We start from the raw sequence: 15698 nt of genomic DNA, 5'->3' as shown, positions 1-15698 counted from the left end.
CTGAAATACGGTGATGTTCAGAGTGGAATGCATTAGCCATTCTGCATCAGTGACTCTACACAACAGTATTTTAGAGAGGTAGTGAAGAATAACATTTAAAAATTGAAATGAAGGGTATTTTAATTTTCTTTTAAATGTAGTTACCTAAGTTGGAATTTCACCAGAATGCGAAGGGAAGCTTAATACCTATAAGTGGACAAGATACTGGTTTTACATTTCATGCAAAAGGCAGGAGTTGGACACCTATAACACTGATGAGACCTCACTGGAAAACAGTGCCTGCTTTCAGGATTCTGTCTATTACTCAGCATGTGTATAATTCATTGCAAGAACTGGCTATGTTATACAATGTGGTAATGGAAAAGAAGATTTATTACACCTTCAGGTCTAAACCTACATATTAGAAGCACTAACCACATTTCTCACCTGGTCTTCTTCTCCACCACCTTCTTCATCATATTTCAGAATGTTGTCTCTTACGTCATCTTCTGGATCAATCAACAGCTGTTTGGCCTGACGCTCCTTATCACGGCGTTTCATCCATACTACAAACATCAAAACTAGAACTAGATTGGAAAGGGGGAAGACCAGAAACAAAAACATTACTACTCTCTACATTATACTATATTTACACCTTATGAAAATTCATATTAAATCACCCCTTGAATATTAAAGCAGAATTCTACCCCATGACATGGTTTTAAGGAAGAGATTTAACTGAATTATTTTGGTAGCTGAAAAACACCACATCTCACAATCCAGACACTAATTATCCAGGATTTGAGACATATATAATGACCTGACTCTGAGATGCACCCTTCTGGAAGTACCACCAAAGAAAAGGGGGCAAAATTAGTTTTAAGTCAGAGGTTGATTTAAACCTAGGGGCTAGTCTACTTTATGGTGGCTTTGAGTGGCCACAGGTGGGTCACTTCAACAGCCCAGAATAGCCAGAGATCAGAGTGCTCTGGCCAGACTTCACTTCCCTTCAACCCACCTCCTTCCCTTTGCCAGAACACCTCTCCTCTTGGGGCTGTGTGGGATGAGGGCAGTGTGTAAGTGATCAACCAGCCCTACGTGACCTGGGGAAGTTCCCTATGCATGTGGTATTTGCTGGAAGATGATTTAAGCCATCTTTTTGGCCCCTCTTTGCTAGCTGAATTAGTATAGTAAAAGGGATGCAGCAGAGCCCAGAAATAGGATTTCCGTATTATATTAATTATCGTACAAAGAAACTGTGTTAAAAGACTATTGTTAAGACTGCAAAGTTAAGCACTCAAAAGTTGGGATGTTTCAGAAAACAAAGGAACTTTGACTTTTCTATTCTTATTTGTAAGGGCAATTTGCGTAGTTTTGTTTTCTGAAGTTGAGAATTGTTCTCTCAAAATTAAAAAAAAATAGTTTATGTAAAATCATGTGACAAAGATGGCTGTACACTGCTGATGACTCGTGGGCTGAAGTCCTAGGTATCCTCTCAAAGTGTTGGATGATCTCTGGTCTCTCTCAAGGAGGCAATTCACTACTGAAGGATCAGTGGAAATGTTCTGAAACAGACTATATTTATTTTACATAAAAAACACCATAAGAGTTAAATTCAGCTCTCAGCTATGTTAGTCTATCTCCAAATTATTTCCTCTCACTTCAGTGGAGTTACTCTGATGTAACACAGTTCAGAACTTAGGACATAAAACAGTATCTCCCTGTGGGCCCCAGTGCTTTTGTGTTTTTTGTATAGGTAGACTCAGTTGTGCCTTTAAGGCACAGCCCTGCATTGGGGGCATTACAGAGTTGCATGACTCCAGGAACAGTGCTAGGAAGTATTCCGTCTGAATGAGGAAGAATTCCTCCCAGAGCCTTTGTGTGTACCGCAAGTGCAACCACTGTTTGCTAACTCCAGCACAAGGTGGAGCTTACTATACTGCCCCCAACTGCATGGCTGCCCAACTCTAATAATATTAGTTGGACTTCACATAATGCTTTTCATCTATAGATCTCAAAGAACTTTTACAAAGATGGGGAAACTAACGAACAGGTTAAGTGATTTCCCCAAGATCAGCGGGACCCAGCGAGTAAGAGAACCTAAGTCACCTGACTCCCAATCCTGTACCCTAGCCACTAGACCAAGCCGCTTCCCTGTGATTTGGAAATTAATAATTCATTGTTGTACAGTCTTTTAGATTTCTTATTGTGACACTGGTGTTTCAGTTCAGAAGTATTTAACAGAATGTTAGTTCTAGTTTGGGTGATATTCTCTGTAACATCTGCATTTCTCATCAAAATGAACACCTTAAACTCAAAGAGAAAAGGAGGACTTGTGGCACCTTAGAGACTAACAAATTTATTTGAGCATAAACTTTCATGAGCTACAGCTCACTGAATGCATCCGATGAAGTGAGCTGTCACTCCCGAAAGCTTTTGCTCAAATAAATTGTTAGTCTCTAAGGTGCCACAAGTACTCCTTTTCTTTTTGCGAATACAGACTAACACGGCTGCTACTCTGAAACCTTAAACTCAGAAATGCTTAGACCTAGCTCCAATTAAGCAATGACTTGAACACCAATCGCTCATTCCAACAATACAGGGTCACAAACCTGTCGCATAGCCAAGTCTGCAAAGTAGGATGCACACTGCGGGCAAGAATGATTTAGACTGAGTTTTGCAATGAGATGAGAGAATCTCTCTCAGAGAGAAACTGAGCTCTGAAGTTGTATATTATTAATTTATACAGTGCCACAACAGTGCATGGCACATCATATGAAGAGTTACAGTCTTTGACTTTGATCCAGAAGTCTAAGCCATGTGAATGCATGGTGCAGGGTCCACCTGAACAGATCAGTTTGCGTGAATGAGGCCTAAGTTTAGGCTTGGGTTTAGAGGTAAAAAAAAAGAGTGACTGGAAAAGAAAGCTGTGTTTTTTTGTTTCAATCTTGACAATCCTCAAACTTTAGTTATTTTGTTAGTTTATAAGCTAAAGTTGTTTAAAAAGTAGTATAAAGAGGTAATTCTTGTAGCAGGAGCTGGGTGACTTCGTTCCTAGTACAGAATGCACATTTCAAATTAGAACTAAAAAAGCATCCTGGTGGCAAGAAATCTCAATTCATCTGCCACGTAACCGCCTGAAGAACATTTGTAACTGATTTGGTAATTATGATAGCACTTCACTAAATCAATGGCTAACATTTTAAGAATGGCTCAGTAACATGGAAACATGTTTAATGTATCGTCTCTGTGCACAGCTTGCTTTTCCTGGACAAACTGCTACTGTGCAAGTCTTTGCCAGGCATGGAAAGTTTATTCTTCTTTAGGACTCCACTCCATCATTCTGTATATTTTGAATTGGTGCGCTGAGTACTCTTAACAGGTGAATCCCTTTCTTGTGTTTCCACTGCAATCAGAGATAAGCTAAACATATATATAAGAGAGCTACAGTATCTAATTTTACTACACTGGACAGACAGTCATGGCGTTTAGTCATTTCCCTCATCAAATGCACTAGACACAAAACAGAATACCACTTTGGGCTTTATGCAGCGCTTAGACAAACACATACCTCTGCTCTTGCGTGACTAGCTGCTTGTCAGGCCTTGTAGAAGGGACTGTGATGTACCATCTTCCCAAATCATAAATTTCTTTACTTAATTCCATTGGGTTTGAGATAACAAAGCCAAATTGTGCCTTACAGGCACTGACCCCTGTTGGGGATGGTGTGCAGTCACATCTGCAACAGCCTGGGGGAAAGACTGGGTGTCTGAGGGCCATGGCCTCGCCTCTTCTCCAGCCTCATGAGGCAATGTGTGCCCTGCAATGTGCCTGGAGGGAGGAATCTCTGCACTCCTATGAGCACAGAATGTGGTAAGCACAAAAGGGAAGCTCCTTAACCCCCAATCTTGAAGTGCCCGCACAAGGGCCAGCTGCCATCTGGCTCTCATATTCCTAATATTGTAATAGTAATTATCACCAGAAAATCTTAACATTGCATCAAAACTATAAAGTTGAATACGGGCAATTCTTTAGGAGGCAAGATTTTTGTCTGGTCCTGCTCATGGCAGAGAGATCTATTCTAGGAATTACTTTGGGGAAGTTCTATGGCCTGCATTATACAGGAAGTCAGACCGGATGATCACAACGGTCCCTTCTGGCCTTGGAATATATGTATTAGCACTTGGATGGCTGAGGGGTAGGTATACTATTACCATACATGTAAAAATCTTTTTGAAAAAACCTCATGTTACCTGTTTAGGTTTGCTCTTGTGAAATACTATGAGAAGAGCTTAAAGAACTAATTTTCGAAAGACCCATGTACTTACTGAGCAAGATGATGATACAGAGCAGAATTGCAATGATGGCACCTGTGCCCAGTCCTGCACCAACAATCCGATCTACATCAGTACAGTCTCCGTTTATGTCACACTGACAAACCTTCACCTTCAGAATAGATGTGCTGGACTTGGGAGGATTTCCAGAATCAGTGATTATTATAGGAACATCATAGATACCAGCCTCAAGGAATCTGATCCTTAACGAAAGTTGGGCATGATCACCTATATGAGAAAATACATTAGGAGTAAAAATAAAATTTACTGCTTATGTGGATGTTAAACAATGATGGAAAATTTACAGGTTTCTGAACTCTATATTAACCTTTTGTTACTGGATGTACTGGATGCCACATAAGGTGCCACAGACTTATTAGTGTGAACGTTAGTTTCTAAATCTAACTTTTAAAATATCTTTCTCCCATTCTCAAGGGAGCTCACTTTAATGGCATTTGATAACATTTCCTTCACATTAATCTAAACAATCCAGGCATCTAGGGAAGTACCCATTGCCAGACAAAATGAAACAAAACAAAATGCAGTCAGTAGTTCATTTAAAAACATTAAAGTTTCCGTTGTGTAAATTAATTTTACCACTAATACGAATGACGGTCCAATTCCTCTTAATACTAGGAGGAGTTTCTGGCAGTTCAAAGGCAAATGGTCCTGCATTCGGATCAATATCACGGTCTGTTGCTGTGATGTTAGTTGCATTGGGCTGTAGTGTTTCACAGGTTGTAGCCTCTTGAGGATGTACTTGGGGTGCATTATCATTAATGTCAAGCAAATATATCTGAAGAGTGCCAGTCCCACTCATAGGAGGAATTCCTTAAAGAAACAAAAATTGGTATCTTGATTCTGCTTCCCATTAGAAACCTATTCACAATATTTCATGCAAGCATATTTCAGCTACCCATGTACGTGTGTTCAGTTACAATGTAAACTGAAATTTGATTTGAAAGGATAATTAAAACACCGACAACAACAAAACATGCTTCTTCTACCTCTACATTACTCAAAATGTACCAAACTGTTTTATAATGTTTTATGTCAGAATGTCACCTAATAATAAACCTTACACGTGCTTTTGAAATAACTGCGAACAGTTCGAGCTAGACTGAGACGGGGCCTGCCCAAGAACTGCTTGAGCCAGCATTGATAGCAGTGTCAGTGTTCCCTGAGGATAAGAGTAGAGCCAATTGAACAGGACTGAAATAGATGTGTACCCTCTGCATTCTCTGAAAGCATAAAGCAGGGGCTGCTTTGGCCTGTCATCAAAGCAAATGCCTCCGGGAGGTCATGTTGGGGCAGTGCACTTCCACATACCTCTATTTTAGGGCTCTGGATTTATAAACAAAATCTGGTGCCTGGCCTCGAGGCTGCAAACCTGAACATGAGTAGTTTCACTGTCTTCACAGGGAATGGTCTTTGAAGGCATAAGTGTCTGCAGGATTAGGGCCTTAGTTGGTGAATACAGGAACAAAGGAATTGCCGTACTGGACCAGAACAGTAGTTCATCCAGTCCATTAAGCTATCTCCAACAGTGGCCAACACCAGATGCTTCAGAGAAAGAGGCGAACAACCGTTCAGTAGGCAGATCTGAGATCATCCCACCCTCAAGACCTCTCCACCTAACCCCCAAATTAGATTGACTTAAGCCCCTAAGCATGAGGATTTACATCCCTTCCAAAACTCATTTTTTTTAGTATTTACTTTTCTAACTCTGGATATTCTTATCTATATAGAGTCTAATATTTCTTTAAATCTTGTTAAATTCTACCTACAATGACAACCCATGGTAACAAGTTCCATAGTATAATTACCCATTGTGTGAAACTTGCCACTTTTCAATTTCATTAAATGCCCCTCTGTGCTGATGTTATGAAATAAGGAAAACAGAACTTTCTGATCTACCTTCCCTATATTTTTTACTGTTTTAAATACTTTTATGATGTCACCTCTCAGTCATCTCTTTACATTTTCTCTTCATATGAGATTTTTTTCCACATACTGAATTTATACGCCTAAATCTGCAAAATCTGTTTTGGAGATGAGATGACTAGTAAGTAACACAGTATCCCAGATGAGGGCATATAATTGATTAATGGAACTGTAATATTTCCCATATTAGACCCCATATCCCATTCCTTGTGCATCCTAAAATGTTGTTTGCTTCTTTAACTGCAGTTTAACATATTAACATAGAGGAGAGGTCTTCACTGGGGAATCCACAATGATGGCCTGGCCTTTTCCCTAAGATATTGCAGTTAGTTTAGAACTAGAAGGATATAGTGCGCTTTTTCATTCCAACATGCATTACTTTGCATTTTTAACACTGAATTTCATCTGCTATTGTGTTGCCCATTCACCAAGCTTGATTAGAGCCTCCTGCAGTTCCTCACAGCCTTTGCTGGACTTGACTGTCCTAAATACTTTTGTTGCATTTACAAAATTTGCAACCTCACAGGTTAACCCATTTTCCAGATATTTGATCAATATATTAACTCCAATCTTAGTACCTTCTGCCATGGTGAAAACTGATTTATTCTTCCTTTTTTCTTTCTGTGCTAGTACGATATAATGTCAATTAAAACTTTCTGAATATATATAAATGTGAATACATACCACTGTCAGAGGCAAGGAAAGTCGCATTATACATGTTATTTTCCACATATTGTGACTCTCTGTCCAAAACTGCAATTGTAGTTATCTGTCCACTAACTGGGTCAATTTTTAGCCAGTTTGCAGGATCTGAAAGCTTTGAGTACCTGCATATTTGACGATAAGAAATGTAATTTATCTTCCAATAAACTTTTTAAAAATGAAACATAACTATATTTCAACTCATATTCTGAAAACGCATATATCTGGTACTGTAACACTATTTTATGAGGTTCAGTTTATTAGCTTGCCTTCTTGAGTTTTTTTGGATACACGTACTGTTTTAATAAAGAAAGTTTTTAAAAGCCTTTCTATGTAAGTAAGCTGTTATATAACTCTATTTTACATAAGTTATATACAACTGTCTGAAAAGTGAACATACATGTCATAAATTAGTAAAATGCACAATTTTCTTAAGTTGCATATGACTTATTCACCACAAGAATGCAGATTTCACATTCAACCATGATTAAAGTATTTTAATAAGAACTCCTACTTGATTTTCAGCATGAGAGCCATTTATGCGGCCTTCTCAATTCTGTTAACCATGTGTGTGTACATGTACACAGAGAGGGAGGAGATGATGGACATATTCTGATTTGACAGAAGTGACCCTATTATCTTAGGCTCTTTTTAGTTTTTAATCCCAGTTGATGACAATAAATCATTGGTTTTCTATGGATGCCTTGGTGTATCCAACTAGTTTTACTGTACTCTCCGATTCTGATCTGAAGGAATAGGGTCATTCAAAACCACCCTTCCTTATAAGAAGTTGTCATTGTATCAATTATTAGTTTAAATAAATTACAAACTATCTTAGCTCATGTGATATTTAAAATAAAAACAACAGTACTAGGCTACAAAATTATAGACCTATATATCATTTTTATGGCCCCAAATGAGCAAATATCAGCAATAATAGCTAATTAACTAGGGCTATGTCTACATTCAAAATGCTACAGTGGCATAGCTGCTTATTTCTCCAGTCACTCTAGTAAGTCCACCTCCCCAAGAGGCAGTAGTTAGTTGATGGAAGGATTCTTGTGTTGACCTAGCTCTACAGGAAACTTAGGTCGTCTTAACTACATCGCTTAGAGGTGTGGATTTTTCACATTCTGAGCAACATAGTTGGGTCGATACAATTTTCTAGTGTAGAGCAGCCCTAAATAATACAAAAAGCGCAAAATTATATGACGTATAAACGTAAAATCTTTCATTTTACAAGGAAAGAACAAATTAAAGATTCTTTTGCCTGCATGAATTCCACAGTTGCTGGGGATGGGACAGTGAATCCTGATCTGATGCAGGGCAGCCATAAAGTTGAGCCACAGCAATCATAGCCTACGACCCTGATCAGCAAGATACATTAGCATGAGCATAAACTTAAGCCTCACTCAATCCACTGGGACAGCCCATATGCTTAAAGTTCTGTATGTGTTTAGTACCTTGATGAATTTGTGTCCTATGAGCAGAAGAAGATGCCATAGTTTGCTGTACCTGCAGATCTGTGCTAGATACAGACTTATTTGCAACACCATTCCCACAGCCCACCCATAATTCCCATCTGGGGTGCTATAGTAAACCGAGAAATCGTACATGGGCTCTTCACTTCATGGCCAGCCCCAAAGAGAAATACAGCATTCTGTATTCTGTTTCAAGCCTTCAGAGCCTGTGCAGAGGGCAGGGGGATTAGGCCCAGTTTTGAGATTACTAGCATGGGATAAAATAGGAACGTGCTTTACACCATACCTTAGAGCAGTTTGCTGCATGTAGCGATCTGGGTCCTGAGCGGTGAAAGTAGTTAACATTTTACCAGCAAGAAGCCCTTCCTCTTGCCGTATAAGCTTAGGGTTTGGGACAAAATATGGACTCTCATTCACGTCAATGACGGTAATGGATACAGTTGCTGTTGATTGAGGAGGATGCTGAATTCCCTTGGCCAAAGGCACTTGATTTTCCGCAGCTACAGTAAGTACAAACATCCTATTGGTCTCAAAGTCAATTGGCTGGCAAAAACAAAAGGGGGAAAATATTAGCAGTTGTTCATAGTCGTGACTGGTATGCAAACAAAAAATTACTTTAAAAAGTTCTTCTGTTTTTATAATGCTTATATTGAGCTAGATGAACACAGAGCCTAAACAAAAGAGAACTATGGCAAAACCAGTACCTATAAAGTTTCTATATGTTTTTCTGGAATACAGAATTCTGCAGCACTTCAGGACAATTTCTGCAGCAGCTCTTCTAGTGCCAAGGGCAGCTAGGAACATCCATAGGCAAAGGGATTTAAGGGGCAATGATAGCAAATCTGTCCCCGGCTTAGTGGATTCAGCCACTCCTTGTACCCCAAGAAGCATGTTGCTTTTTCACTGTGGCTGGTGATCTCCTGCCAACTTCTGTCCCCTCAAGAGTCCTTGAGCCAAATTAGTCCTCATCAGTGCTTACAACTTTTCTGGGGGGTTTCCTCAGAATGTCATTTATTTATCTCAATGTACTTTTTGCTTCTCTTCTGTCAGTTTAAAGAAATAATTTAGTTTGAAGTATTTCAAGCAGATTATGCCCTTGGGAATTTCATTTGATTCTCTTTATACTGGTTGGATCTGAGTATCATTTTGTTTGCTCTTTCAGAGGTTTCAAGTTTCTAACTGTCAATAGATTTGAAATGGACTTATATGTGCCTAAATACAAGGCACACAGGCAGTCAAGTGTGTCTTGTCAGCAGAATCAAACATAACAGGTATCTCTCAAGAAACGCCAATTATGGGACTTATGGAGGAAAAAAACCCCAAGCATGCAATGTAGCCTAGATTGCTTTATAAAGCCACAGATTCCCCCGCTAGCCCCCCTCCCCCACAAGGTACTGAAAGGATAAATAAATAAATAATAATTCCACCATATCCCAGACTGGAATACAGGCATTTCAAGCCTGAGTGCTGGATTTCGTATCCTGTCACCCACTTGAGTGGATGGATCCAAAAATGAACCAGATAAACTAAGAGTCCGGACATTTATCAGACAGTTGAGAGGAAAGGGGACTACTTCTTGACAGATTCAAATTGTAGTACTGCCTTTTTATCATAACTTAGAAAACAAGTCATCCCTTCAGTCCAGGACTTTTTTGGCTGGTGAATGAAGATGAAGAACCTGCTCCATACAAGGCTTTTGAATGAGGTTTTAAAAATAGCATCATCCTTTAGAAGCCTGTTGAAGTGTAGCCTCCTACCATCACTAACACCACTTTCCTTCCCCTCTGATATCATCCTGATTGGCTATTTATTTAATAGAAACATTCTGGCATCATACTTGTGGGGAAAGGCATTCCTAGGCCTGGAAGACCAATGCTGACCAAAAGGTAGAAAGCAGTTTGCTTACTACTCCAACAGACAGCCGTTAATGCTAGTTCTGATCCACTGATAGGCAAATGGCTTTTTCACAGGCTAATTTTTATTTCTGGCAAATAAAGGTTTTCTAATCTGCCATTTAAAAACTAGCTAACCTGATTTTCAGAACTGGTATTTTAGATTGTTCATGATAATGTAAGTAGGAGGACCATTCAAAAGGTGAACAAGTTACTTTCAGAACAAGCACATTAATTTTAATTTCAAATCTCACACTGGCCTCACGATTAAACAGCAGGGAGATATTTATTCTCAGTGCTTTCCCACTTATCTGTCTCTGCATAATTCAATGAGTTGTAGGAATCACTTACCTTCACAACAGTTACCAACCCATCATTACTATTTGGATCAGTCAGAATAGTAAATCGACCTGTAGGATCTCCACCAGTCATTCGGTACATTGCGTTCCAGGCAGGAGTGTGTGGCTGATCCTTATCAGTTACAGTTAGATTAGCTACTATGACATCCACTCTATTTTCAGGTACCTCGCCATAGAACTACAACAAAAAAGCATATATTTTTACATATTTTACATTCTGTTTGCCAGAAGTTCGGAATGGGCATCAGGGAATGGATCACTTGATGAATACCTATTTTGTTCATTCCCTCTGGGGCATCTGGCATTGGCCACTGCCAGAACACAGGATCCTGGGTTAGATGGACCTTTGGTCTGACCCAGTATGGCCGTTCTTATGTTCTTATATATCAGTGTATAATAGCCCCATGAAATACCCATCAGAGCACAGAAACTGGTATTCATCTTAGTTCAATTGTACACTAAGAGGCAGAGCCTCAGCTGGTGTCAATTGTCCTCAATGGAGCTATGAAAATTTATACCACCTGAGGATTGAAAACTTATGAGGATTCCTGATGTCTTGCTTTAAAGTCAATTTAATCAAAATTCTCTGCGATCCATTTATTTGAAAGAAAAAAAAATCTGACAAATACTTTAATAAAAGGAGACCACCACCTAGCAGTCTACCATTATCAAACAGTAATGTGAGCTAGCAAACTAAAACCTATCTGAAACCACCTAGAAAACGAGAGGGTTGATTCCTTAGCTAAATTCTGTGTTTTGGATTAAGTATGGTAGTCCTAAGGGACAGATTCTCCTCTCAGTTAAATCATTGCAACACAGCAAGCTATTAGATAAGTAACAAATATTTTCAATTCATATTATATATATATATATATATATATAAATGTGAAAAATTCCTTAATAATGGTCATAAACATTCATACCCTTCCTTTACTTCTGTACTGTACTTACAGTCATAGCAGTGAACTCTGGAGGATTGTCATTGACATCTGTCACTGTGATGACAGCAGTTGCTGTGTTTGAAAGACCATATGTTGGGTTTCCTTCCATGTCCGTAGCTTGAATTATTAATGTATACTGCTGTACTTTCTAAAACACAAAAATGACACCAACATAAGTTATAGACAAAAACAACATTCCAGTAGGACAGCAGGTGTTCCATAAATTGTGCTTTATTACGCAAAGAGCCTATCATACTGTTTATTCCAGTTAACATCAGTTGAAATGACTGAAGCAAAGTTTACATCACCAGAAGTACAGCAGTGATTTGCATCTAAATATATTAGACTGCCTGCATTTTTCATGCATCACTTGCGATTGGGGAGGCTTGCATGATATGCTCTTACTATGGATAATGAAAGAACTTTATACAAGTTACTGTTATTACCACAGAGGTGGAATTTTGACCAATCTTTTTGTTTCGTTTTTAAATGGAAAAAAAGTATAGTAGTTCTACCTAAATAAGTAGTAAATCCAAAAGGGTTTTACGAAATCTGAGCCAGGGAGTATTTCTGGCCAAATGACTACAACCGCCAAGGCTTTATTGTAGCGAAGCCTAAGTATTAGAATGTAGCTGCAACTTCTTGATATCACTATGGAAACTGGAGCTGTCAAGGCTAACAGAAACTAGTAAAGTGACTGGAACACCCCCTCCCCTCCATCCCTGATTATTTCCATAAATGTTAAACATTCCAAACAAGATAGTCCCTTCCTTCTCCCAATTTTCCAGTGCCAGTTGCTTTATGTATTGTTAAAAACAGCACACAGTACAGAGAATCTGTATTCTTAAATCATTGCTGGAAGTATGCCAGGTCTTTCTGAGGCTCAGTGTTAGGTCTATGAAAAAGAATTGCCTGACAGATTAGATCTCAAAACCAGCTAGATCTTACTACAATATTTATAAGATTTTTAAAAAATAATTATGAAGATGTTCTGTACATTTCTGTTGTGAAATGTAAATAAAGTTTTGGGTTTTTTTTACACTTCGTTTACCAATTAAACTTCAGCTTTAGCACTCCCTAGCTTGGTGGGATGATACTATGAAATTCAGTTCTTCCTCCAGCAGAATTCTGGCAATGACATGAGCATTTGTTATTACTTTAAAATGTTACTTTCATGCATGGTTTATTGAGACAGCTAAAGAAATTTTTTTCTGTCAAAATAAGGATACTTAAAGAAAAGCTCAGTTTTTTTATTTCCTATGAAACCACATCCTCTCCCCCACACATTCTGATTGCTTGTAAATTGGAGGTATGCAACTGATTATTTCACAAGATAAGTTACAAGACAGAAATCTTTGATTTAACCCCTCCCCCCAAAATAATTACTTTTAAGAAAACTAACATGGGTCCATTCAGTGAAAATTTCTCATTTGCTTTCAAATCTTGGATTGATATTATCATATACATATTGGCCTAAGTTTTTAAAAGCGTGTACACTTATAAATGTATGCACACGACTTTCACATGCAAAAGATCCAGGGTCCAAAATTCACGAAACCATCCCTATTTAGGGAAGCACAAAAGTGCATGTTTAAGTCCCTTAAGCATGTACTTCCATCCTTTTCTGTACTGGAATCTGGACAGTGGGGGCAAGTCATTCTTTATAAAACAATATTGTTTATATATAAAACTCATCGTGCTTCAAGAAAAAAAATCCTCTTAAGGGTTTGTTCATGACACATAAACAAGGCACGTAGTGATGAAAGAATCAAAGGAATACATTTGTTACATTTATGTTATGGAACAACTGTGCACTGCTTATTGTAAAACAATAAAGGTAACAAAAATATCAGGCCAAATCCTGGGCCCAGATTCTTCTGTGGCAGAAAGATAGCAGGAGCTCTGTGACCCCTCTTGGCTCTGAAGTCACAAGTCCTGAAGCGCTAGAGAATTCTGCTAGGATTACATGGCTACCCAAGTCTTCCTTTTCCCCAGAATCATCATCTTATTTATTTTTGACGTGCACCCCACATATCAAGCAAACATATGGTCCCACCCCAATGAGCGTGCTATCTAAATATTCTGTGTAGTCTGACCCTCATGTATGAAAGATGAACTACTTGGAATGAGATTGTTGGGAGGCGTTGGGCATGCACAATAAAGGAACAGCCCAGCATGCTTCAGCCTCTATAGGAACTTCACAGCAACACTCCTGAAAATGAACTGTCAGGTAGGGAGAGAAGACAGTCCCACTGGGTGAAATCTTTGCACTCCCACCCCAGGCAGGCGGTAAGAGAAAAGAGCACTCCACCTAGCTAACCTCAGTTGCAAGGCAAGAATAATTGGTTATGTCTAAACAACAGTGGCACAGCTCTGGTGTGACAGCAGTGCTGCTATAGTGCAAACAGTTCTCACACTGGGGTTTTTCCAGTAACGTAGATAATCCACCTCTCCGAGAGGCAGTAGTTAACTTTCACCTGGGAAGTGAGTGTGGGTTCCCTCATTTCTCCTTTTACACACCAGGCCCAACATTCCATACCATGAGTCAGCTGGTTAGTCAGCTTGATATTCAGCTGGTTCACCAAGCTACCTAGAGCTAACGTGCCCCTTACTACTCTGTAAACAGGGCTAAAGGATCTGGCCCATATAGTTTTAGATTTTTGCAAAGAACAGGTATATGTCCAATGTTCTATCCAAGCCAGGGTAGACATGAAATGATAAAACATTATCCAGGTGCAGCCTAGCACCTTCAGGATGTTCACTGGCAGCTTCTGTAACAGTGAAGTATGCACTTCCCCAATCCGGGTTAGAGCATCTGGCTAGTGAATGAGTACGGGGCTGAGGGATGTGCTGGCCGCTGCTTCCTGCAGCCCCCATTGGCCTGGGACGGCAAACCGCGGCCAGTGGAAGCTGCGATTGGCCAAACCTGCAGATGCTGCAGGTAAACAAACTGGCCTGGCCCGCTAGCGGCTTTCCCTGACAGGCCGCATGCCAAAGGTCACCAATCCCTGCTCTATATCCTCTCCACTCCAGGGCAGTTGTTTTAGAGCAGCCACAATTTGCTCCTAAATTTCCAAATGTGCATACCATTGGCTCCCATCAGCTGGAAATATACTGATGTTCTTTTAGTCTGTTATGGATTAAAAATGCCTTTATCTTATTTTTGTCTAGTTTAGTATTTTAAATGAATATTTCTCAGGCACTTTCATACAACAACCTTTAACAAAGATGTCAAAAGATGACATGTTTTTCCAACATCTTTTACAAACAATTATTCACTAGGACATCAGTAAAGCAATCAGTGAGTAGAATTAATGGCAAACTACTGGGATGGAAGGCCTCTTTGACTGTTAGTTTGAGGGTCTACAGGGAAGTCCTGATGTGGCAGCTGATTTCTTCTGTGGTAAATCTGGTACTGCTAGTTGCTATGTAGCAGAAGACATATCTCATTTATACAGACTGTAAGTCCTTCTGAAAGTACACATGTCAAAGAAGATACCAGGGTTCCAAAACTGGAGATAGATGAAAACCCAAACCTTTCTTTTAGTTTAAAGGGGCAACACCAAGTGAATTTAAGTGACTTTTCCAACACCACATGGAGGAATTATTGTTAGAACCAGAATTAGAAGAATTCAGAAGTTCTTGGATACCAGTCCTGGGCTCAGAACAACTGACTAAGAATACCATTCCCCCTATTCATTATTAATCCTGATGTACTCATTTTAATTATGCTTTCAAAATGTAAAAGTAGTAATATTTTTTCCATTTATTTTGCTAAAAAAGTTTAGATCAGATAACATTTATTAATTCAGAGGTGGGCAAACTACGGCCCGCGGGCCACATCCGGCCCACGGGACCATCCTGCCCAGCCCTTGAGCTCCTGAACAGGGAGGCTAGCCCCCAGCTCCTCCCCTGCAGCCTCAGCTTGCTGTGCCACCAGTGCTCTGGGCGGCAGGCCTACGAGGTCCTGCTGGGCAGCGTGGCTCTGCCGGGGTGTAGTGTATTAAATTGCTCCCCGTAGGAATGTGCTACTTACGGAGCACCAGGACTGGCAGCTGTAAGTAGT

General features: G+C 39.5%; 1 protein-coding gene across 1 annotated transcript in view; it reads right to left on the bottom strand.

The window, feature by feature from the left end:
- CDH2 (cadherin 2) overlaps positions 1–15698 on the bottom strand; it is a 175048-nt gene that overhangs the window by 26591 nt on the left and 132759 nt on the right. The window contains exons 8-14 of the mRNA XM_073331333.2: positions 11643–11780; positions 10684–10869; positions 8727–8983; positions 6942–7084; positions 4911–5144; positions 4308–4541; positions 427–566 (exon numbers count right to left, since the gene is read on the bottom strand). Of these exons, the coding sequence (XP_073187434.1) occupies positions 427–566; positions 4308–4541; positions 4911–5144; positions 6942–7084; positions 8727–8983; positions 10684–10869; positions 11643–11780 (1332 nt within the window). The remainder of the gene's footprint in view (positions 1–426; positions 567–4307; positions 4542–4910; positions 5145–6941; positions 7085–8726; positions 8984–10683; positions 10870–11642; positions 11781–15698) is intronic.

The sequence above is a fragment of the Lepidochelys kempii genome, chromosome 2 (genome assembly GCF_965140285.1).
Source record: "Lepidochelys kempii isolate rLepKem1 chromosome 2, rLepKem1.hap1, whole genome shotgun sequence".
Taxonomy (NCBI): domain Eukaryota; kingdom Metazoa; phylum Chordata; order Testudines; family Cheloniidae; genus Lepidochelys; species Lepidochelys kempii.
Note: the sequence above shows the minus strand (reverse complement) of the source record. Positions and strands in the feature narration are given on the sequence as shown.